Genomic DNA, 25483 nt, shown 5'->3' on the forward strand with positions numbered 1-25483 from the left:
ACACCTACTTGTTATTCGTTTGTTACTCAAACGCTGTTCTTTTTCCTCTCCTGTTCCTCTTGCAGGATCCAAGCAAAGATCCCTGGGTTGAAGCGCAAAACCGAGTAAAGAGCCTGAAGCAACTTATCAATAGGAAGTTCATCTTTTAAGGGGGAAAAAATACTCATTTGGATTTACATGGGGAGGGTCAGGGAATAGCAAACCCCTTGACATTGCAGTGCAATTTCACAGATCTTTATTTTTTAGCAACGCAGTGTTTAAGGAAAAATAACTGTTTTGACTGCCATGTGTTTCATCATCTTAAGTATTGTAAGCTGCTATGTATGGATCTAAAACTAATCATCTTTCTTTATCCTGTGTGCAGCACTGGCTAATACAAAAGATTTGAGAAAGCTGTACATTTTGCTTCATCAGAGGTAGTCCCTGCTGCGTTCCAGAAGAGGTAGTGCAGGTGGAGCGGAGGGTAACACTTCCCAGTTTGTGCACTGTGTATGGTCTGTGTAGATTGATGCAGATTTTCTAAAATGAGATGTTTTAGAAGAATATACCATTTTAGCAAGTTTTGAAAAATCTTGCCTTTTTGGTATGAGTATAGCTGTATTGTGATTTTATTGTTTTATCAATTGCCAATATATATATATATATATGTGTTTCACAAAGCTTAGATCTTTCAGCTGCTCCACAGTGCTTCGTACTTCAGAGAATTGACTGATTTCTGGACTAGCTCCATAGCACACAAGCTTGAAAAACTAAAACGTTGTCTGTAAACACTAGCATCTGTTTAAAACAACAAAAGAGACATGAACAAAGGAACCTCCACATACATTAAAAGATAATTACAGCATACACTTTGTTGCACAAACGTACAGTAGTTGATTTTGAGCAAATCTACAGTCTCTCAAACTCTGATAATCTGTGGACCGATTATCTAATGCTGCAACTGTTGTTTGGAAACTTAAAGCCTTGTTATGCAAGAAATGATAAGTGAAAATTTATACACTTGCAGTTTAAGCTGTATTGAACTAAGTCTGTGGAATGCATTGTGAAATGTAAAGAAAAAAAACAACAAAAAAGCAAAAAAAAAAACAAAAACAAACCCACCAACCAAAACCCCAAGTATCAATAAAGCTTATAGACATAAAATGATATTGGTATTTTGCTTTCTTGAGGCAAGTTTAATATATTTGTGTTTATTTTGTTTAACTTCATAGTGATTAAATAGCCATTGTACATGGTGGTGGAAGTACTAGTTTGTCAGACGTATAGCAATGTGAGTAGGTGGATTTCCCAGGATCCCTTTTCTTTTCATATGTGCAGTGTGAAGCAGTTTGTTCAGTTCCATTGCAGAGCTGATGTCCCAGGGAGCCGTGTCGGCCGGTGATGCTCAGTTCGGCGTGTGGTTCATGTAGCGCAGATTCCCGCCGGCGGCGAGGAGGCCACTGTGCTGAATGCTCAAGGCCCCCGTTGTTACCGCTGCCAGCTGTGCCGACAGCTCAGTGACACGGAGTGTCAGACGCCACTTAAGTGTTGTGAGTAGTCGGTGATAGAAAATGGTGAAAGACTAAATTTTAGATTCTGCTAAACAAAGTGAAGATCCTTGGTTTCTTTTATTTTTGAGACAGTAATGTATGATGTCATATTCTAGTTTGAAGGAAATGGTGAAGCAAGTCCAATAATCTTTTCAGATCAACTTGCTGAATCTGGTTTGAGACCTGGACATTGAAAACTTGTATCCATATTTCCTTGAGACACAGATTTTGAATGAATGGCATCTTGATCATTGAAAAATAAATTCATGCACTAATATTTTAGTTTACAGTATGATACATCATTACTTCCGAACATTTTATACTTACACCCAAACCATATAAACATACAAATTTTAAGTGTTTTCCTGACAAGACACTATTGCTTTAAGATATTTTTTCACATCACCATTGATCAATGCGTTCTGCCACACAACTGGTTTTATTTGGGATACAATCAGTGCGAAAGGAAGGCAAACGTTATTACAACATAGGCAAAGAAGGTGCTCACTGACATCACCACCTAACATGATACATTATATGATCAAGAAGGTTTCTTTTTTTAAAAAAAAAAGACTGCATAGGGACTCTTATTGTGTATCTGACAAACTGATCTTCTGTATAGTAATATAAGGCATTAATAAATACAATTTTAAAAAAAGGTGATTCTTTGAGGTTGCTGAAGCACTTTTGTGTGTTGAATGTACATGTAACTGGTTACTACTTGCAGCCAGCAGCTACCTTTTTATGCAGTGGGCGCCAGGAGTGGATTGGCAGGAAGTTTCCAAGTTTCCACAGTTCAAAATAGTATTTTTCCTGAACTGGGACTAAAGCACTATTTAACATTCCTTTTCAAAGACTAAACGTAAGTCTAAATGTTTTCTTTTGGCCTTTATTTTTCTCGGTTAACAGTCTTTTAAATAGAAAGGTAATTTCAAAGTATCAGAAATCGCTACAATCTTTTCTTCTGACATTGCCTGCATTTTCTGTTCCTTTCCCTAAACAGTTTAATTGGAAAAAGTGGAACTTACTTTTGCTGTCTCCAGTTCCACTGTCCCTGTAGTTTTTGCTTTTGACAAAATGTTCTTTAACAAATGTCGAAAGGCTTTACTGGTCTTTTGTGAACATCAGCTCGTAGTTTCCACTTCCACAGGGAGGCAACTCTCACCTCAGCTGCCTGCTGCCCACAGCCCGGTCCCAGACGAGGGGGCTGCACGAGAAGCAGTGATGGGGGAGAGGAGCCAAAATTTAGCAAAGATCATGCTTTTCTCGAGGACAGGTAAAGGTTCTGCTGTCAGGAGGGAGTTATGTTCTGCTTCTGAGCAGGATGGGACTAGCTGCCTGCTGGAGGGTACACGCAGTCCCCGCTAGGGAGGTACCAGGTGTTCCTTTGGGCATCTTCACTTCCCATTCTGGAGGGGCTTCTTGATGATTCCTGGAGGCTTTCAAACCGCTTCTAAAATACAAATACACTACGTGGCCACTGCCTGTAGAAATAGTTACCTATAAAGCACATTTTCCCATAGACGGGGATTGTGCTGGAACTCTTGGGGAACAATTTCCTCAATATTTGTGTTAAAATTTCTTTAACCAAGTCTCACCGTACTCTTTCTCCCCTCTACTCACCGTTTGAGTTAAGCTTCAAATTCTGGCTGCAGTCGAGCTACTACCATCGCAAACCAATTGTGAACAGCCTATCAAGAGGTGTAATGCCGAGAGGAATTTGTCCTTATAAGAGCGCGTAGCTTCGTGCTGCTGGAAACGTTTTGGAATTCACACGTGAAGGTATTTATTAAAAACCAAAGCAGAAAGCAGGGATAATGTAAGTACACAGCTGGAAAAGGTGTTAATGGTTAGCCCTCCTCCCTGTGAAAGTTCTAGCACCGTATGTTGAAAGCAATTGGTGGGAGGTAAGACTGTAGCCCGTACTACTAGAAAATTATTCAAAGGCACTTCATGGATAGAAAATTTTGCCAAATACATACATTTAAAAATAAAATGGACTTAAAAAATGATACTTTGCTCCTTCGATTACTGAAAGCTGAAGTGTGAACCCCAGCATGCTGATTGAAAGCTTGCAGTTTTACTCTGCACCAAATTTGAGTTTTTAAGAAGCAGGTGTGGTTAAAAGACACCAACTTCCTTGAACAAATGTTCAAGCCATAAATTTTGAAATTATGCAAATTGTGAAGGGCCCAGCCTTTTCTCAGCGTGCTCCCTTTTCAGACATGGATTGAATAACACAGTATTAGGCAAAAGCAGCTTCGTGAGTGAACTGTTCATCACGTCGGCCTACCCAGGTTACAGAAGGACGCCCTTTCAAACTTCAGCTTCCTTCTCAAGGATATTGGTCTTTCAAATGCAAGATCACATTCACATTCAGTAAATTTGTACGAGTAATCTGAAAATGTGTAATCCATGCAGCATCATATGGAAATGACAGCAGCCGGAGGGGTAGAGGCATTCATGGCTGTCCAGTCCAGAGCAGTCCCTTGGTGGTGGCAGTAACAGCGGCAGAAGAGTCTCCTTTCAAAGGCATCGCCATACAAATACACTACAAGGAAATTGAGGACATACTTACTTTTCTGAGTAACTTGGCGACAACCTCCAGCATGCCATACCGAGAGAGGGGTTGCATTACATACATACATACATACATGGTCATAAATGTAGATTTACCAGCAGGATGCCAGGTAAAGCAACGTGAAGCCCTGGAGTTCCTCGAGTGCACTTGGCTCAGGCGAGAGTTAAAGCATTGTACCTAGTGCGCGTGCAGGCTTTGGTGAAGGCCTGCAGCTTGGAAATGGTTATTTTACTCTGTATCGTTACGCTTTGCATCAGATCCTCACCAGAACTACATTGTCTAAATTAAGGCAGCTGATAAGCTTTTCTGCGTTCATGTAAGTTGCAGCCTGCAGGGTGGGAGTTGAGGTAAATGCAGCCTTTGTTCCTGTGCAGCCGCTTTTTGATCCGACAGAGCTCCCTGCTCTCCCACTGCGCAGCCACTTTTGCAAGGGTTTGTTGGTGTCCCCACCCCCCACCCCCCTCCTTTCTTTTTCTCCCAAAGTGGAAAATGATAACATCTATTTCGGGGTGTGGGGTGCTGCATTACCAGCAGGCTTGCGCAAAAGACTGTGAATACGAAATCTGAAGAACAGCTCATCTCGCGCAGCAAGAGTTAGATCGACTGCATGGTCTGAACAAACCCAAGGGAAGGGCAGTATCTGCTGCAGGCGCTGCAGCTCCCTGAGGGGAGCCTCCTGTCAGGGAACACACATCAGTATGGAGGGAGGCTGCTTCTGGGAAAGGTGCACAGTCTCGTTCACTGGCAAAAATGACTTGGTCCTGCAGTCTCTGGCTTTTATTTTTCCTGCCAAGTAAGCAGTTATAAATACTTGGTTCTTGAATGCAGCTTCCTGATACTTGCTCCTGTGAGAATTTGTGCCTTTTCATTTCCTACCTTGTTGCTTTTCAGTTTTTCTAGTGTGACGTTTTGCTGTTGTAATTCCTCACCTTCCTGCTCTCTGTTTTGCTTGACAGTACTGCCCTTTCCCCCCCCCCCCCCCACTTAAGGAAGGAAAAAAACCCACCCCAAAACACCCCAACACAAACTTAAGGCACCTTTGGACAAGCCTCCTGTTATTTGAAATGTCTTTCTAAATCTATCTGCCCTTCTGTTCAGCTGCAATTCCTGGTCTACCCTTTGCTGGGCAGGAGCTATTCAGTTATTTTTATGTGACTGACGCTCCACCAGCTGTCTTTGTCTCACCTAACTGTTCTTCAGCCACACCAAGGGGCTCCTGCGCCAGCAGCCAGGACTGAGGGCCTGCCTCCTCTGCCCTCCCCCAGGTGCCTGGTAAACACAGAGACCCAAATGCAAGGTACCGTACCCAGTAGAGATGACCTTGTGAATGGCGCCAAGGTGGCAGGAGCAAATTGGGTGTAAGTGACCATAAAATACAGCCATTCCAGTCAGAAAAACAAGCTGAAACCGTCACACATCAGCAGGCTTCAGTGAATGTGAAGTGGGCGAGAAAGGTGTTCAGTGCATGGCTCTGGGTTTGGCATAGAAAAGTACAGCCCCGGTTTTTGATTATTTTAAAAATAAATAAGCAGTTACCTGCAGTCATCTCCTCCTGTACTTACAACGTACTTGTCATCATGAGAAAAGCGTATGTTGGTGACATGCGCGGAGTGCCCAAAATACCGCTTGTGTTTGGCCTGTTGGGCAAAGAGCAGAAGTTCAGGAATTGGTAGGGTAGCACTGCCTTGCGGAGTTACAAAGTTGCCTCCGAGTACAGACGAAATCCCCCCGGGGCAGTGCTGGTGCCGGGAGCCCGCAGCAATCCCAGCTCAGCAATCCCAGCTCGGCAATCCCAGCTCGGCAATCCCAGCTCGGCAATCCCAGCTCGGCACCGGCCTTCCTGGGCGGCAGCTACCCTGTCACCTGCGAGCTGACCTGGGGACAGCTGTGCTCCTGCACTCCCAGGCCGGCGCTGGCCGGGAGCTGCCTGGAGATGAGCCGTGGGACCGTGTGGTTTGGACATCTTGAAATCCTGTGCTAAGGAGTCTGAACATGGGGAGAAGGAAGCTGTTTAGATTAAAATAAAATAGCCACTTACAAATTTTTCTGTGCATGGGAAATCAAACAGTTTCACCAGACCAAAGTCATCTCCTGTGACTATGTTTAGGCCAGCGTGGGTCACACATGCACAATTGACATCTGCTTTATCTGCATTTCGCGGCCAAATTCCAATGACTTCGTCTCCAAGAATGCTGTTCCAAAACCAAGTTAAAAAAAAGAGTGTAAGACTTACTTGCTGCTGCTCAGTAATAAACACAGCCCAGTAAAAAAAAATGTTGCTGCCTTTGAGATCAAAGTCTTTTTCCCTCTAAATCATTGCACTGAGCGCGATCTCATCACTGGGGAAGACCACATGAATACCCCTTTGTCGTGTGGCTCCCAAATCATCTCCAGCTGAGATCCTAAGGTTTACTTCCTGCAAAACCACTCGCACCGTTTTACACAAGCGGCCTGTGCAGCTCTGCTGCCCTCCCCTCCTTGTGGACAAGTACGTGCCCTCCCACGGTGATTTTTGACAGCGATGTTCTCTTCTCAGGGCCAGGAGTTCTTGAATGAGGGGGTGCTTGTTTGGACGTAGGGTATTTCTTAAAATGGCTGTTCTTCCTTAGTTTAAGTTCCTTTATAATCATTCCTCTTTACCTGCATCTTACCTGTCGGGTGCGCCTGCCCCACTCCCACAATCTGTCAAGAGTCCTTAGGAAAGAGTAATTTGGGGCAGATTTTTATGCTTGCTTGATAGCAGAGCAGTTAGCGTAGGAGGATTCCCACTCGCCTTGCAAAGCCCGCCGGCGTTACCGCCCACCGGTTACTGTCAGATTGCTTTGGGCCTGTTCCACTTTCCACAGTGTTTCGTAAGCGTGTTGGAAGGGTCCTATATAAATCCTGGCCAGTAAATATATTTTAATGATACCCACAACTCCTTCCTTAACACAGTCAGCTCACGTTTCCGTGCCTCCTATGCTGCTTGTGTTTGCTGATGAGGGATAAGGCAGCACCTACACCAGCCTGCCAATAAAAGCAAAGCCTGAAGCACAGAGCGGTGTGAGGGGCCTTGCCCCTCGCTGGGGCGAAGCCTGGGACCAAAGGCAACAAACAGCTGTGGGGAGAGAGATACACACACACAAATGTGACAGCCCTCGGCATCACCAGACACCAACCAGCTACAAATGTGTATAAAAAAAGGTGTTTGATGGAGCTTTGTGGAAAGGGAGAGTTCTGCCAGGTCTGCCAAACCCCAGCATTTCATTTACACAATCTGATCTTGGTTCTGTATCACACCCGTCCCCGATCAGGCAGAACGCTGGGTTTAGGTTTTTACCTTGTCCACGTGGCCCATGTGATCTTCTCTATTAACACAGGATCTGTTATTTGCTTTCCTAGTGGTACCTCGTGAACTTGACGCTTATAGGCACCCGTTGATACCTGAAAGCCGGAAAGGAAAAAGCTAGTAACCTCGCCATAAATATTTATAAAATTTCCAGCAGTAATAGTCTCTACAGATTTTATCAGGAAATAAACATCTAGGATAAATTTTCTCTTTTTTCCCTAATTAGCTATCATAATCAATTATGTACAATATGAAGTAATAACAATGTTACAGGACAATAACCGAATGATGTGTTCCAATGCATATTGCATAGCTGATAGATTTCCTTTTAGTTAATATACTCTGTGGTTTATCTCAACCCAATTCTACTAAATCAGAAAATTTTCAGAAGGAAACCGCACACATTAGTTCAGCTATCATACGCATCCCATCCTCGGCAGGGGAAGGAGGAGAAGCGGTTCTACATTGTTACGATCCACAATTTCCTTCTCGGTGTTGTACCCATTCCCTTGAAACGAGAGAATACTTTGCCTTTAGCACGCTCGAACCTTGCAGGGAACTGAGCTATGTTGCCACAGTCAGCGATGCAGAACCCAGGGGGAAGACCCGAGCATTTAGAAAGCAAACAGCTCTGTGAACATCCTGAAGGCAACCAGGGCTGGCTGGCCTACCTCAGAAGATTTAGGGCACCTGAGGTTCAGAACAACTTTGGAAAGCCTCCCTCACCCGTTCTTACCTCCATCCTGTTGTTACATCTGCTAACAGGGAAGTCACAACCAACACAAACAGGGGTCTGCCCGAGACATACCTGAATGTACCTGCTGTCTGCAGAAAAATCCATCTGTATGACAAAACTCGCGATGTCTTTGCAGTAGCCGATTCGGTTTAGGGTTGTACCTTGAGTGAGATCATAAAAATCTACAGTATGTTCTTGTGAGCCCACTGCCAAAAACTTGTTATCTGGGCTGATCCTAGACAACAAAACACAGAACGGGGATATAATTTACTGTTCTGTGCAAGCCAGGTTTTCTTTTGCTTCTCAGGTTAACACAAGAGAACAAATTTCTTTCACTGGAAAACAAGAACCACCTTCCTGGCAGCAGCTAGATTGAATCCAAACCAGACCGCGATGCTTAAGAGATGAGGAGGGTTGAGGACGTTGTATGTCGTTAACTGATGTTAATATCGCGCTTGCATAACGCGCACAGCACAATGTGCAGAGTAACACCAATACTCTGTGAGGAAGCAACAGGTATTGCAATTTTAAAATAAACTGTAAGATTAATTCCCATAATCACGGCCCCACAGCGTGCAAATTACCGGCTATAGTCAAGTGGATATAATGGAATTAATCACAGGAAAACCAAAGGTGTGTGGCATATAAGATACATAACTTTAGGTGTACGTAAAGCCACCAGTCAGCCAGTAACTGCATTTCATGATTTCATGCAGGTTTCAACAAATGCAGAGTTACAGGAAAATCTGAAAATCAACTTGAAACCTGATGGACTTATTCTTGCGTAAGGGCTGCATGTTTAGGGAACCTGAACTGAAATCTCACCTGATATCCTGAATTGCAGACTTCCTGTCTCGCTTTTTGCCCCAAACCTTAAGGCTGTTCACGAGCAAAATAACGAATTCTCCATTCTTCATGCCAATGGCAACCATTTCACCATCGGGACTGTACGTGGCACATCTTGCTGGGTGACCTAGGTTCACTTTGTTCAGCAGTTTCTGCATTAATAAAAGCAAATGGCTCACACCTCCTCCTGGAGAACGCTACCAAGCAAATGGAAAGCTTCCAAACACAAAGTATAAAAGTGAGTTCTTAAAAACAAATTGTCTAAAGTTTCCTCTAAATATAAATCTGAAATTTCACATTAAAAAAAAAAAAAAAAAATCACATCCCACTAGGCATATGTCACAAAACAGACTTCAAAATACTGTAATTCAGATGGGAGTTTCATGTTTGCATCTATCTTGTTGCAGGGTGACTTCAAGTTTTACAGCAGGAAGAATACTGTTTAGCAGAAAAGGCTGAAAAATCCATTTCCCATTTTGTTGGAAAGGTGATTTCGATAGCGTCTACACCTGCTGCTCAGGGTAGGGGTTTTTTTCCATTTGATTTGCGATGTTAAAACATACTAGAACAAACCTGCATGTTTACTTATCTGATGATATTTATAATATATTCATACTTATCCATTCCTGTTAGCTCAGGTAACTACCTTTTGAAAAGGTTTACGTAGGTTAGCATAAGCAGAGACCTTTCTGTTATTTTTAAAAAACATTTTATTGATTTGTTACTTTTTAAAATGGTGGTTGATATACAATTTGAGTTGGAAAAAAAAAAAATCCTGAACCACACACATGCAACTTGATTGGTCCTAAAGGCAGGCTCTGCAGAGGAGGGGGCCACGCTTGCCCTCCGGCGGGCTCATTGTCAGGGTCCGCCTGTTAGTCGGTGACAGGACAGTCTGTGCCACCCAGTCCGACAGCATGGAATTAAAATGCTTCTTAATCCATGCCAGCCTGTACTTTTAGATCAAAATAAGTGATACGCAAGAAAAGGCATCCCATCAGCATGAATGCTTTTAAATAACTGCATTTCTTTGCAAATTGCTTGCCTCTGGAAAGAGCAGCTACCCCACCAAGGACTCACCTTTTCACACAGCCACATAGCAGGAAGAAAAAGAACCGTACCAAAACAGCAGAAAACCCCTGCTTGCTTTACGTGGCTGCACAAAGGGGTGTACGTAGCTGGCACGTCATTTAGTGGGGAAAATGCATGGTTGTATAAAATGATCATTTTTAATCATACACTTTTAGATTTAGTGCACTCACTTTGTCAGACAGGTCCCAGATTCTTGCTGTCCCATCATTACTTGCCGAGATAAATATGTCTTTTGAGGGGTGAGTTGCTAAGCCCCAGATTTCCCCTTCCATGTGACAGTCAATCAACAAGTTTGAAGCAGCATTTTTTTCTCCTACTTCAAGGATTTCTCCATCTTTTGTTCCCACTAAAATTTTCCCCTATTTGTAGCCCAAAAAAAAAGAATGAGAGAAAGTTTGTCAGTGTAACAGACAGGATCAACAGCAGTAAAATACTGATGTGTTGCAGAAATATCTGTGATAACTCATCTTGATTTATACTGCCTGTTCACGCAGCATCTTAAAAACAGGAGAGTAAATCACTGGCACTTGCACATCTCGCGATCTGATATCATCGTCTGGTGTTACTGTTGAGGGACTGTGGTGGGCTTCTGTCTTGCCATTAAGGATTTTAATTCAGATCAAAATGTTTACATACAAGTTGGCAGAGCACGATTCTCATACCTCTGAGGTAATGAAATATATTTGGGCAATAATAAAAGATCAAAACAGGGATTTAGGCTCAGTTAGGCTGTTTAAGAACACCTTGTATCTACCCTAGCCGCACTGTCACTGACCAAACCACAAGAGCTCTCTTGCCAAATACTTGGAAAAAGCACAGATAGGTACAGTTTGGGACTGGTTCACTGCTCTTTGATTTGAAATATAAACCAACATTCCTCAGTGGCGGTGTCATCAAAGAGCATGTCAAATTCCTGAGACTTGATATATGAAGGTAGAGAGAGACCATTTTGTGAAGTGTTGGGTTGGACAGATACCTATCACATGAAGAAACACTCCCGCACCATCGCATGCTCCTTTCACAACGCTTGCAAGCACTACTGAAACACGTGCAAGAGTGACTTTAGCATGTCAAATTACTCAGTTATTTCTAGTCTTCCGCTTTACCAAAACTTAAAGTCCATCACTAATTCTCAGTGGCAACTTGTTTTATTTGTGACTTAAAAAAAAACCCACAACAAAAAACGACCTAGGGTCCATTCCGCCTCACCGAAGCACCTCGAGCTGTGCCTACATTTCACGAGAAGCAGCAAGCCTTGTAGAGTAGGTACCCAAGTTCCTTTTGTTTCTTGAAAAGAAAGGCAGGAGACAAGGGCCTGCCCTGGTGAAACACGTTCCGACACTTAGCACTGTCCTTAGAGGCCTTAAAGGTCCTCCCCTCTCCCTGCTGACTGCAGAGAACGGCAGGCACTGAGCATGAGGAACGCAGATTAAAGCCCATGGCTGAGCTCAGGAAGACAAGTAAGGAAATGTCACTAGGTGGGCAGGCAAAGCCTCCTTCCATAACTTCACGTAACTTTTCTCCCCGGTATTTCCCACCCAGCCTCCACCAATACAGAGCAATGCGTGCCAAAGCGTAACATCTGCCGCGGCAGCTCACTTACTTTCCCCCTGCAGACGGAGCGCACGCACTCGATGAGCTGGCCTGTCTCGAGCTGAAATGCGCGGCACCGTTTCATCTCTTGATCCCATAGCTTTACAGCTCCCCCTTCTTTAGTGCTGCAAAGAAGCGTGTTGTGTTACCCAGATGTCTCCTCCTGCATAGGCTACAACAAATCCCATATGTAAACCCCATCGGTATTTTTCTAATTAAATAATAAAACATACATCGAATCACTTGCTATTGTATATGGAGACGCGTCACTACTGTGCAACAGAAATCAGATAATAACATTTAAATCATTCTTCATGTTTTAAACAGCGTTGTGCCTCATTTCCAAAACCCAAATTGTTCTCTTCCACTTAATCTCAAATCTCTGCCACCAAGATAAGCTTGGCACATACGTTAATTCTAGGAACTCAAAGAACTTGCTCATCACAGAGTCCCCCCTGGGAGAGGTTGTCTGTAGCTTGACAGAATTAAAAAAATTAAGAAAAACCCACCTATGCCAAGCTGGCGGGAGCCCAGGCAACAAGAAGCTTACACAGGGGTTCCTGTTGATGGCTAATCTGCAGCTCAGTACGGCCTTTGTGTGTAACGTACGTTACTGTGACCCTCGAGTGCACTACTTATTAGTCCTTTACTTACTAAGACACCTGGGCATGTTAAGTAAAATTTAGATTGAAACAGCTACAGTACAGATACCATCTGTCCCTGGGAAGTATTGTGGAAGTATTGTGTATGTCTAGAGTATTAGATAAACTGGGGGGGGGGCGGGGGGAACCACCCTAATGTGCAAGAGACAAGAGGTGTGCGCTTTAGGAAGATTCTATGTCTTACGGTCTCTCCTTCCCTCCTGTGACAATGAGTCCATCTCGAAGAGTCGTGTACATTGTGAACACTGGCCCTGTGTGAGCTTTTGCCACAAGTCTAATCAGAAAATGATCCTTCCAGACGTAGACATCTCCATTTATGGCACCAGTAAATGTAAGGTTATTCTGCAAAGAACAGCAACAATCTCTGATGTAATACATATACCTTAGCTTTTTCATTCAGCTTGAATGAAAATGCTTTTAGCTACTGAATTTCCCGAGAAAAGTCAACTATGCAATGAAGGTAGGAATTAAACCCATCTGCATCAAGGGAATGAGTTCAATGAGTTTAATAACTGCACCCTAATGCTCTTTCTAATGCCATCAGAATAGAAAGAAATGTTTAGCACTAAGCAATTCCTGACAACAAAGTCACTTGTTTGGGCACAAGGATGAAGGTCTGGGAGCCTGATTTTATACGCTCGCATTTCACACATTGGTACCGTTGTTCAGGGTGGATAATGAGGAGCAAGGCGTTTCTTTGAATTGGTGATTTGTATAATGTGTGATTAACCTTTGCAAAGGTAATTTCTGTAGGGTTTGTGAATGAAGCAGAAATTACTTCAGACCTTGGTATCATGGTAACATTGCTTCTGCACTATTGTCACGTATTAACTTCCTTAACTGTGCAGACTAAAGCATGGTGCTATGTTTCCTTAATGATCATACTGGAGAGTGTTCTATGCTGTCACCGTTAGCTGGATCACTAGCATGTGTCATACCAAGTACTGTTAGCAGGAAAAAAGGTTGCAGAGCCTACACACAAAATAACTATGGCATTTTTCTAACTTAACTAGAACTAGCAAAGTAAAAAAGTAAAAGCCATGGCAGCTGATGCTGTAGGTATGCACAGACATTAAAAAAAAAATACGTTCATGACCAGAGAAACTCAACCCGGCTTGGAAAACTTACATAAGGATCTAAAGGTGGACAGGTTTTACATTAAAAGTTTAACTGCTAAGCAAGAGCTCCAGGGTCTTGCAGGGTCCACGCTGCACTGGATTTTAACAAAGAAAATTTACACTTGCAGTTTTAATAAAAATATATCATAAAATTCTGTAGCAAGTAATTTGAACTCACTGCTCCGAAGGCAACAGAAAGCATGGTTTGCATTTTGGCATCTTCCATGGAACCAATGACTCCTTTCTTATAAAGCAAAGCACTGCCAGCTAACGTCCAGAACTTCATGTGTTTTACACCAACAGATACAAACTGTGTGTCTGAATCTGGGCGGAACTCTACAACGAATATCCTCTCCAGGTGTCCTCCTCTGCTAGCAACTTTAGCCCCTGTTTTGATTAGGAAAGGATAAAACCAGTTAAATTTACCTGCAAAATTAAGCTCTGACACGATTTTATAAAAGAAATTCACCCGGTATTGGATTAGAGAACTGTGCCCCAGATGCTGAAAGCTAACATCATTTTTTGCAAATCCCAACACTATTTAGCGTATCAAACATCTTAATTCATGCAACCTGCAAGGGCCCTGTGTATTCCACTGCATCTGACAGCTTTAGGAAATGCAAATTTACGTCTTCACAGCATGACCCATCTCCTTGGTCAGTGAAGTAGCAACAGAGAAATTGTGAGTTGCCATCGGGTGAAATGCACAAGGACACATCTAATGAGCTGAGCCACCCCTCCTCCCCACCGTTTCAAAAGATGATAATTATTTTCTGGAAATGACCTCCTAAAGGCCTAGCTACAGTGCAGAATTTCAAGTTTGAGTATTTTAGGAAGAAAACCAAAATACTTTCCTCAATTTGATGGAATTTTATATTAAACAACATTCTTAACTTACTTCTACTTACAATAAACTTATTTTCTTATTGATGTTTTTCTAGTACTTTGCTATCTCCTTTAACTGACTTTGACTTAGGGAGCCATGATACTCAGACTAAGAACACAAATCTATTTCAAAGACTTGAAAGGGAAAGCAAGCAATTGTACCCAGTTCCGTTAGGCTGAAGGAACATGATTTTTCCAGTCTTACCTTCTTGCCACCGCCACACTGTGATAGTGTGTTCTGGATCAACTCCCACTGAAACCAGAAGTTTGCCAGTTGCGCTGAAGTTAACATAGTTGACCCCTTTGGTATGGAAGCAACGTAGCATTGAAATCGTTTGCTTACTCATAGCATCCCATATATGAATTGTGGGAGTTGTACCTACGTGCAAAAAGATGTATTGGAAAAGAATTAATTCAGGATCTGGAAAGTCTCAATGCAAAATGGGCATTTTTCAAGAACATTTAACCTAAACAAACACTTACAAGTTGCGGGGCTTTGTTTTCTTTTAACAGTACTCAAAAAATAAAACAAAAAAATCATAAATGCTTGCAAAACACAGGGGAAATCATTGTATTTCATGAAGTAAGACAGATTCTAAAAGAACAGCATAACATTCGTGAAGAGCCTCATGCAAAAGAAATCGTCTGTAGATGTTTCACTTGTATCCGCGATTCACAGATACGAGGTAACATGAAACTTTTACATAACTCTGCTGACTAAAATTCACAAACAAATCAGCCTTACCTGGAAATTCTGTCATATCACCTGCATTGTGAGAGCAATGGCAAATGAGGAAGCACCAAGGGAAAACAATAGGTGAAATAAGTCATGTTTCTAATGCTGAAGTGCCAGCATCGGCACCAGAAGGAAAAAAAAATTAAAAATCTGAAAATGGATATGGATTAAATCAACAAAACAAATAAGCAGGAATATTGTTGAACTTTTTTGGGTATATTGGTTTTTATACACAAATCTTGCAACAATATTTAGTACTTTGAGTTTTTAAAATGCTATTTAAAAGAAATGCTGAAGACATGCAGTTTTTAAAAATTAATAAATCAATCTGTAGTTCTACAGAAGAGCAACCAAAAGCAGAAAAACTGATTTCATGGGCACTTACTGGCAGACTGGGAAAAGGGCCTTGAACAGGCACCTTCTCCGTGTCATAGAAATCAGTATTTGGAACTGGAGCTCTGACAACACGTCCAGATCTTTGTGTTTACTCAACGTTCAGATTGAAATGACAGCGCCCCGTCCAGGCGTTCATCTACTACCACTTTTCTGCCTCTTGTTAAGTCATGGACTCCTTCCAGACTGATGTGAATTAGAATGACACCATTCTTTGTCATGAGGTTAATTACTCCAGTATTGAGCTGGTTTAAGTGGAAGGCAACAGGTCCTTCTCCAGCTTTAGGACAAACAAGCCTGCATTTCCCATCCAATGCTTAGTCCTGCGAAAGGAGTAAACATTGTATGGGAGAGTCCCAACAGGACCCTCCGTGTAAATAATAAACACCTAAACACACGCGGCTTCACAACTGGCCCCTGCCATGTGTCACAACTTCTGCTGAGCTTTCACTCCGTTTCCTTTCGTTTCCGTATAGCTCTTGTTCTCCTGCACAGGAAATTCTCATTGCTGTGTTTTCACTGCTAAACAGTGCCTTGGCTACACGAAGGAAAGAGGGCATTCTGTAAATCTTATGCCTACACATCAATGAGATGATTTAGCACAGTTTATCTAAGGTTGCTTTCTGAAATAGGATTATACTGCAATTAACTCTAAAAAAAACCCCTCACAATCAGAGATGACATTGAAACTGCAAGAAATCAAAGGAAAAGTTTGAGGACAGTAACACTGGCATGGCCTGCTACAAACTCCTACACAAGAAAGCCCAAAGTAAATCAGCGCCCTTGATAACTTTTGAGTAAAACTTTGTTATATGGAGAGTCACCTACCGATCTGGCTGGTAGCCACAATGTTTTTATACTTCGGGTGCTGATTCACGGTGAGGCAGAGGATGTCATCAGTATGCTCCAGGTAGAAACTCTGACTACCTAATAAAATTCAGACATGTTTTTATTCACAACAGGATCGAAGAAAGAGAACTGGCACTGAAGCAAAGCCTATCCGAGCAGCTTGCTCCTGCTGCCAGGCGGTACTCCCCGGGGATGCTGGGGGTAGGGCCGCAACTACGTCAGCACCTGCTCCGCTCTCACTGCCAGGCGCCACGACCGAACGCACTGTGAACGCAACTGTTGATGCACACACACACACACACACACATATATATAAAAAGCAATATTTGTTAAAGTAGCTACGTCCAGGGAACCAGGAATCAGCTCAAGAATCATCCTGTAGCCACCTGTACCTGCAAGAAAAAGCAAAGCTGGCAAAGGCAGGGCCCAGGCTCCCCAGCACACGGGAGCAGTCAGTGGGAAACAGGCGAGAGCACAGCCCTGCGACGTCTGTGCTTGGCAGTATCCTCCCAAGGGGAAGGGCCCAAAGAGAACAGCTGGGGGCATGTTCCCAGCCTCCCAGGTCAGAGGCTGTGCGAGGACTGGGGTCCCCACAGGTCACCAGATGTGGCAGCTTTTCTGCCTCCCCGCTTCTTGGCCCTCTGGTTCACTGTGGCACGAAGAGGGAATATAATAAAGCCAAAGTTCCTTTAATTTCTATCTTTGTTTCTCTAGATATGTATGTTGGTGCTACATCCTACAGCCAGATAAATTTTTGGCAGTTTTCTTCCTTTTCATTACCCAAAAGGCATGGAATATTTCTACCCCTTCCACAGAGCAATTTGCTCACACTATTGCATCAGGATGCGCCCTTCCCTGGAGAACAGCTTCGTGAAAACATCCCAAAGTGAAATGACAGATGTTAGCCCTCCTCACATGTCTGCGGGTACTAGTCGTTTCAGCACCCAGGCTCTCCCCCCTGAGAACCCCACTCCTGTGCCCTCAGCAGGGATTTTAGACCGGCACAGCTGCGGGACCAGAACTGGGTTTTATTTCGCTTCCTCCCAGAATCTTGTACCTCTTGAAATGAACAGGATGGCTCTACAGGATGACCCCAACAGGAGAAACTGCTGATGTGATACAACAGCCACCTAAAACTTTTTTGCATTATTTATCAAGATGCAAAATGTGAGAAAATTACAGGAATCTTAAAAAATTAGGGCTTTCAATCAGAAATACTGCACTCGTAAAGCATTTTTTATCTCAAAGTATTGTTTCAAGTTGAATTACCAGTAGAAAGATTCTGAACTATGCCTGCTGCAGCTGTGTGGAAAATAATATCAGCACCGTCATTTAGGTAATGAAGGTTGTTGCGACAATCAAATCCTCTGTATCCAAAGACATGGTCTAAAGCCAGCTCCTGGTGAAGTAAAACAGAAGAAAGAATAAGAGTGAAATGAAAGACCAAAAAAGGAAACTACAGAGTTCAGATCACATAAGCACAGTTCTAAAATAATTACACAAGCTACTTGTAGAGGCACTAGAATAATTAAACAATAATTCATCAGTTATCCCTGTTCTTTTGCTAATTATTGAGGCATGACATTCTCACAGGCTATCTACAATGCTTTGATCCGTTAACTAAGGCACTGCATTTATATTATTATTTCTCTAATAATTCAGCTGGCTGTAAATGTTTGGTTTCTGTAAATTTCCATTCAAAATAGATACAACTTACAAACCAGGCCCAACATTATTAATCTGCCCATCACAGTTTAATAGCCGTATAGGGTATCAGATATTTGCAAATATCTTGACTTCTACTTCAAGAGTCTTCAAAAATCATTCTCACAAACTACCAAACTTTAACAGACCAAATTCTGACCGTCAAGTCCTTATATGAAGCAAGGGCAAGCTATAAGTAACTCTATAATTATAAATATTAATCAGAGGTGTAATTTCAGCTTACAATAAGCAATTGCCAAGAAAATTTCCGCCAGAAAAACAGTGATAGTTAATGGATTGCTGCTAAAGTTGCCTCTACAGCCCAGAAGACAGACTTCATGAATCCATCCCAAACACGATTACAGCTTACTTGGAACAACTCAAGCTACACTGACAGACCAAGTGATTGTTGCGAATGCTCCACACAGATCACGGAACAGTCCTTGTTCAGCTTATTACGGGGAAATTCAATCAAGTTGCTTGGGGGGGGCCCTACAGTTTGAGGAAAAAGGTGCATTCCAAAGTAAATAAGCAACGTTGTGCAAACTCCTGCACATGAGTGTGAAAGTGTGGTTTCTGACTGCCCATAACCTTGGGGTTACGCAGTGAGTATGGGCTCTGCCTGCCCTTCAAATCAGGAGACAAATTCTGGGTGTGCAGAGATCTGCTGTTAGAGGCAAGCTTTGCCACCCTGCATCCCAGGTTCTGTCTGACAGAGGCTGCTGTCTACCATCACCTGCTGGTGCTTGCCACCAGAGCTGAAAGCACTGTCTCGGAATGGCGCTCTCTTCTACCTACACGTGACTTTAGCTGCCCTCAAAACACGGATGATTATCACCCAGCACCTATTGTTTCTAAAGCAAATGAAGAAGTATTAAGCCTACCTCCACCAGTTTCTTTTTTTTATTGATGTTGTTCTTTTGCAGTTTTTCAGGTTGAGGAGCAGCTCTGCTAACTGGTGGCCTGAAACAAACATTTTAAAAAGAATACAATCAATATGTTTGAAAGCAAGATAAAAATCTTCAAAACCATAGCGTATGTGAACAGAAAATGCCCCACTGCAACTATATGAGCTTAATTCCTAGCTTTTTTAGAGTTGTACGATAAACTGACTAAAATCATACGCATTTCGATGGAAAGAGCAGAAATAACATTGATGTAGATTTTGTGGATGAGTGGCAGAACAGAACGCCTTACACCATTTTTTAAAAAAAACCATAATGACTTCAATCCATGGAAAAATCCTTGAATACTGAATGACAATAAATTGACGCTTTCAGAAATGATCTAAAACATTTTCTACAGCTAGCAGTTGACCTTTCCCCAACTTGCTGCTTCTGAGAAGCCCATCAACCTTGCCATGATTTATTAAAATCTCCTCAAAATCACATTAAAGATGAAGTGATTAATTTTTAAATGTACAAGTCATTCATCCGTGTGAATTTAACAGAGACTAAGGCCAGCAAAGCATTTTTATGTAATTACAGTTGTTAAAAGACAAATGTAGAACAGACTGAAACAAAATGTGACTTGTGCAAATGGTCTTTATGGACAGATACCCTTTACTGCTACTATTGACCCTTCTGAAAGAAAAAGAAGGGGCACAACCCTAGGAGGAGTAGAGGGAGCTCAGTCTCTGGAAGTTCATGACCTTGCAAAAATCAAGCGCCTGCTGCACAGGCTCCCTCCGCGTTAGGTGACCATTGTGTTAGTTTAAGCACAATGATTCTCGCTTTCTGTTAAGGGAAATCCATGAGGGCTAATTGTAACCATGTCAGCAGTGGAACAGCGCCATAAAAATGGCACCGGATTACTGGAGAAATTAGCTCATAGAAATCTGACCTGGATTCTTAATTACGTTTGATCATCTTTGACTTAGAAAACAGGTCTTGCTAGAAGGCTGGGGCAGAAGTGGTGATGGCAGGAGAATAAAATGAGGTATTATGGTTAAACACTTGCTCCAAAACATCACTCAGTGGCTGCTGTCAGTAACACAAACCCACCCCCACTGCATGCCTTTAAACTCCAGTTGCAGGTTCTGGAGACGGGGTTAAACCAGAGTGGGGCTCTGTAAGTAAAATACCAAAATGCCTGGCCTCAATTTACTTAATAAACACTCAGATTTGGAAAGCATTTCCACAGTTTGAGATTTCAAAAAGTTCGAACCTGATGTACATTACATATATGCTGTGAAAATTAGGTTGTTGATCTCCTTATCCTGTAACTACCATTAATTTTCATTTTGCAAAAATTAACTGCAGAAGAATGAAATCCCTTTCACTTAGGGGGAGCTGCTTTTTCTGGAATTGTGGTTTTTATGGAAGGTATTAAGGGCAACAGTTGACAAAACGCACAGCTAGAACACTGCTACACAGCTAGAATACTTATTGCAGGAGTAAGTAGAATGAAGATCTGAGCTTTACAAAATACAGAACACAAAGCCGGAGGTAAACAAACTATCCCACTTCTCAAGCAAACAAGCAAACTCACTGAGTACTAGCAAAGGACATTAGCAGGTGGATCTTGCGACATTAAAAGAGCAAAAGAGTTACCTTGATCCCCTTGTAAGCAGCAAACAAAGCCAAGTAAGAAACTTAATACAGTTTAGGTGTACTTCTGACCACTTTACTCATGCACAAGCATTTTTAGAGTTGATCAGTCATTCCTTTGTGGCACAAAACATGCTATTTGAGCATGCCAGCATGAACTAAAACAGAAATTAAAGAGTGCACCAGTCTACAATTTGGAATCATCATACTCTGGCAGCCCTGGGTATACTCTGAACTAAAGATCCTACAGGACGGAGGGAAAAAAGGGAAGCTACATCCATGCTTCCTGCATGCTTTATACTGAAGGAGAACGTGATTCCGCACGTTTGTTTATTTGCAGGTGCCTGACAGGGATGGAAACTGGTAGGCACGTGACAGTCTCATAAGCACTGCTGAGAACGCACACAATGGATGCTTGTTTTCTATCCCAGCTCAGCCTGCAATTTAGCCTGGTAATTGTTCGCTGGTAGGCCAGCTCACTTGGGGGACAGCCTGTACTTTTTTGTTCGCAAGGAAACAAGTACCTTTATTCTCTCTGAAAGCGGTCGGTCAAGCCACGTTACATAACCGTCAGCGGTAACTGGACCGCTCAGCAGTGCAGTCACCAGGAGAGAAGGGCGGAGGAAGTGGTTACAAAACTTAATTATCTTATTTCATTTCAGCCCAGATTTACTAGGGCCTTTAAATCAGCACTTATGAAAAGAATAAATAATTTCCTTGCACGCTTCCTGCTCTTTTTTCTGTTTTAGTGTAATTTTAAAATGGATCATTTTTACACTTTTTACCTAGGAATATCAGTTAGAGTTATGACAAGAGCAAGCCAAACTTTTTTACGAAAGCAAGAGAACACTACTGCTATGACGTGATTGATAATCACTAGACTGTAAGCATGAGATTTAATTTGGAAACATACACATACACACATGTACTTTTATATATATCTATTCACAGTACACACAAACACGAACGTTGTGTGCATTCATATATACATATATACATGTATATATACACAGATGTATGCATTCATTGCCTTATCGTCTTAATAAAACAAATGTAAAGCAGCACTAAATGTTTTACATTTTTAGAAGTCATTTCATTTTGAACAAGTCTGTGACTACACCTGATTTATTTTCATACATATGGCGGCAGTGTCAAGACAAGAAATTTGCTCTGCAGAAAATTACATATATTTACCCTTTTTGACCTCGCAATCTGCATCGTACATTCACCACAAGCTGTGCTTTATCTGTGCTCTGTGTTGTTAGTACTTACTTGACAATTCCCTGCCTCCAAAGGAAAGCAAGTTAAAACATAATACAAGCATTAACGGTTTCTTTCCAGTAATTTATAATAAATGTGCTTATATTATGTTACAGGATGGATGAGTTCCAGGAAAGATAAGACACAGTCAGACATTAGAAGGTTTTCAGTTCTTTAGATACTGTGAATACAGCAAATAAAATTCCTGTTATTAACGATTATTTTGAGGATACACTCACACAAGTATGCACGGCTATAAATCAGTGTGCTAACTCCAGATTTAAACTGACAAAAATCTCACCCACTGTCTTCATGCATGCAGAAATGTAAAGAAATGTGAGTGACAGTTCTTTCACTCTCTCACCAGGTGAGAAGGCCATCCGAAATGGCCAAGACCAGGGAGCAGGAAGAGGAGCCTAAATTGGATGGACTTACCAAGAGCTTGGGGTGGGGGGGGGGTGGGGGGCAGGGAATGGAGTTCTGGAACAGTGGGCACCTTGAGGGAGAAGAGAGAGGGATGTCCGAGAACAGGGCCAAAGTGCAGGGGTGGGGGTGGGGAGCAGGGGGATGGTGTTAGATCCACTTATACTGAAAATAATGGAGAAAAACCAGACCAAAAATAATCTTTACAATAAATTCTAAGGGATAGGGATAACAAACTCATGTTTTTAAAGCACATGGCATAATTGCTTCTCTGGTGAGAGATGTCTGCATCAGTAATAAATTGGCAAGAACACAAATATTCTGTTCTGACACCAACGGGAACAGAATTGGATCTTCAAAAACAACATTGCATGAAAGCAATAAACAATGAGGTTTGGAGCAGGGACAGATGGACAAAAACATCCTGACACTGAGAAGGTGACGGGCTGGGCCCAGCAGGAATGGGTAGAGAAGAAACCAAAGAGAGTCCAAAAGGGAGACTAACACGTGAATTTAGATGGCTGCTTGCTGGAGAGGGAACATACTTGGATGCTACACAAAAACAAAAAGAAGCAGGACTGCTCCCAAGAAGAGAAAGCAAGGTTTGAAGAGAGGTAAGACAATCTACTACTGGTGTCTGGACAACAGAACAAAAAACCCAAGCTTTTTTTTTTTTAAAGAAAATAATACTGTTCGTTTCAGAAAAAAAAATGCAAAAGCAGCTTTTAAAAGTGTGCTTCTGCTAGTTGACAGGAGGGGAATTCCCAAGCGCCCTAAAACTGCTGCAAAACTCCAAGAGCTGTAAGAAGTGATTAAAAGATTTTGTGAATTCTAAACCTTTGCATTTTCCCATGCCAACATACATAGGAGTTTTACATATAACTTTTCTGCTGTTACTTTTCCTTTACATTTTGTAGATAACACGAGACAACAAAAAGGAATAGTATTCAATAGGAAAAATAGCCGAGACTGACACAGTGACCAAAGTGCAGCTGAAACAAAACTAGAGGGAAACATTAGTTGTAGTGTAAATTATTTTTTAAAAGTGTAGCACTGAAAAAGCCTTAGCATGGTTACAGTATTTATAATTTCACATGTATGCTGATGCACTCTTTAAAAAAAAAAACAAAAAAAACCCAACAACCCCCCCCCCCCCAAAGGTATTGCAGAACATATGGCAGTGATAGCCATTTTTGTGCTTTGCAAGGGAAGCTAGTCATTGCATTCACATGTCATTCTGGTTCAGTCTCCAAATGTGAACCAAGGAGAAAAGCAGCTTAGTAAGACGGGTAATCACTTCTGAATGAAATCTGAAGGCCTTTCTTTTTTAACAAGGTCATTGTTCAAAACATCTTGTAAAGCTGTTAGTTTAAACAGCTATTGTAAACGGCTGGCCCTGCTGTGCAGAGATGGGCCATACGTGCAACACACTGGACAGGCAGGGCTGTTGGGAAGATCCTTCAGCCTTGTTTGCCAAAACCGGCTTCAGGGAACACCCTGCAATAATGTGCTTTAGGCAAAACCCACGTTTCTGCCTGGGCTAAAAAGTTTCAAATACCTCAGGTAATGAGACTTCGGGAGAACTCTCTCCATACACTCCCAAAGCATCAGAATCAACCCAACTTTAGCATGTTCTGGAAGGTCTCTCTCTTTCCTTAGATGTCTCTTGGGGTGTGTGATCATGTTCGAGAGGAAGAGCCTTTTCCATTTTTTTGTTGTTCCTTACATAAACTCTGATTCCCTGTTTGGAAGCTGTGCTTATTGTACAAGTAAAAATATTTAACCAATAGTATATGGAGAACTTTTGGGCTGGAGGTAAAACATACTAGACAGATCCTTCCCCTGCACAACAAAACCTATCGGAAACAACACTTTTTTGATCCGTCCTGGACTACAACCCACACAACAACTCTCAAACAAAGCTGAATGTTTCGCATCAACCTCAGCACAGAGAGCGCTCAGGTTCTGAGAGAGAAACACTGGTAACACGCCATGTGTCGTGACAGCATTGGCATCCCTCAATTCCACACCCACCAAGTGTCACACAAATGCCGTTGGGCCAGCTCTGTGCTGACCTGTGGGAGAAGTGAGATTGGCTCCGACTGCAGTAGGTTGGCAGGGATCGTAAAAATACCAGGCACAATGTGTTCAAGCCTGGGGACAACTGTGATGAAACCAGTGTGCTGCCAAATCCATTTAGGATGCATTAACTTGACATAATGCTGCTGAGGAGGTATAAGTGAATACTCCAAAGGATGCTACTCATTCTCAAAGAGTGGGTTTTTGCTGAAATAAGCCCAAGTTATTTTCTCCACCCCAGAGATGTGTTTTTCCAGATACATTTTGAGTAGCTCCCACCTACACATCAATACAACACAGATTTACATTCAAAGCTCTTACACTGCGCCCACAGCAGTGTGCATGTAAAACTGCGTGAACAAATTTTGTAACCATATGTCTAATAATTCAGTTTATGATACAAAGGCTTGTACTTGCCACGTGTGGGGGCTATTTTGAAAGCTTATATAATTCAGCTCATATAATTTTAAAGAAATAAATAATCAAGAGAATAATATTTGAAGAGAGAAAATCCAACTTAACCTCCCTTAACTTCTCCTCTTTATCAGAACATATGATTACAAATGACGTGTAATAACACAACTGAGAACAGGCTCTGAGACAGATAACCCACGGAAAGGGAGACAAGCATGTTAAGAAAACAGAAAACTAGACAAACATGCTAATGCTGCTTTTTGTTTTCTACACATTCAACCTGCTTTAAAGGGGTTTCCATCACCAGGTGTATTACGAGAGTTTTCAGTTTATGTAGAATCATGCAAATCAAACTAAATGAAAGCTGCAAACAGGATACATGTTAGTGGTTAATAGAATGCAAAATGCAAACAAATCTTTGCCTTTCATATTAGTAACATTAAGTGTAGTCTTCACGCAAGCTGGTTTTAATTTTATAATATAAATTCTTTGCCAGTTAAACCGGTCCCAGTTCAAAAGTCAGCCTTTTTCTGAAATAAAGCACAATGCCTGTGGAACACGCAGTATAGCTTACAATTGTCCTGGATTGTCTGGGATAGTCCCACCAGTGACCAAGTGGTCCCATGGTGTGGGAGCACTGCTCTTGGAGCTCCCACACCGTGAGACTGCTCCTGCAGCACCTCTCATTGGCACCCCGCTTCGGTAC

General features: G+C 42.1%; 2 protein-coding genes across 8 annotated transcripts in view; one reads left to right on the top strand and one right to left on the bottom strand.

The window, feature by feature from the left end:
- Positions 1–1806, top strand: part of RTN4 (reticulon 4) — a 47990-nt gene extending 46184 nt beyond the window's left edge. For all 5 annotated transcript variants that reach the window (XM_056356911.1, XM_056356912.1, XM_056356913.1 and 2 more), the window contains one exon: positions 66–1806. In XM_056356911.1, coding sequence (XP_056212886.1) covers positions 66–108 — 43 coding nt within the window. In that variant the 3' untranslated portion in view covers positions 109–1806. The remainder of the gene's footprint in view (positions 1–65) is intronic.
- A 1152-nt stretch (positions 1807–2958) lies between these two features.
- The window catches only part of EML6 (EMAP like 6), a 118129-nt gene continuing 95604 nt past the window's right edge, over positions 2959–25483 (bottom strand). The window contains exons 28-42 of one of the 3 annotated variants that reach the window (XM_056356917.1): positions 18937–19015; positions 17618–17747; positions 16328–16426; positions 15116–15136; positions 14576–14749; positions 13664–13872; positions 12552–12709; positions 11716–11830; positions 10283–10471; positions 9000–9172; positions 8247–8409; positions 7430–7533; positions 6149–6302; positions 5647–5747; positions 2959–4080 (exon numbers count right to left, since the gene is read on the bottom strand). In XM_056356917.1, coding sequence (XP_056212892.1) covers positions 4056–4080; positions 5647–5747; positions 6149–6302; positions 7430–7533; positions 8247–8409; positions 9000–9172; positions 10283–10471; positions 11716–11830; positions 12552–12709; positions 13664–13872; positions 14576–14749; positions 15116–15136; positions 16328–16426; positions 17618–17747; positions 18937–19015 — 1894 coding nt within the window. In that variant the 3' untranslated portion in view covers positions 2959–4055. Of the gene's footprint in view, positions 4081–5646; positions 5748–6148; positions 6303–7429; positions 7534–8246; positions 8410–8999; positions 9173–10282; positions 10472–11715; positions 11831–12551; positions 12710–13663; positions 13873–14575; positions 14750–15115; positions 15137–16327; positions 16427–17617; positions 17748–18936; positions 19016–23445 lie in introns of those variants that run through there. The other 2 variants (XM_056356918.1, XM_056356919.1) reach the window with 2 other exon arrangements.

The sequence above is a fragment of the Falco biarmicus genome, chromosome 12 (assembly GCF_023638135.1).
Source record: "Falco biarmicus isolate bFalBia1 chromosome 12, bFalBia1.pri, whole genome shotgun sequence".
In the NCBI taxonomy this organism is placed as follows: domain Eukaryota; kingdom Metazoa; phylum Chordata; class Aves; order Falconiformes; family Falconidae; genus Falco; species Falco biarmicus.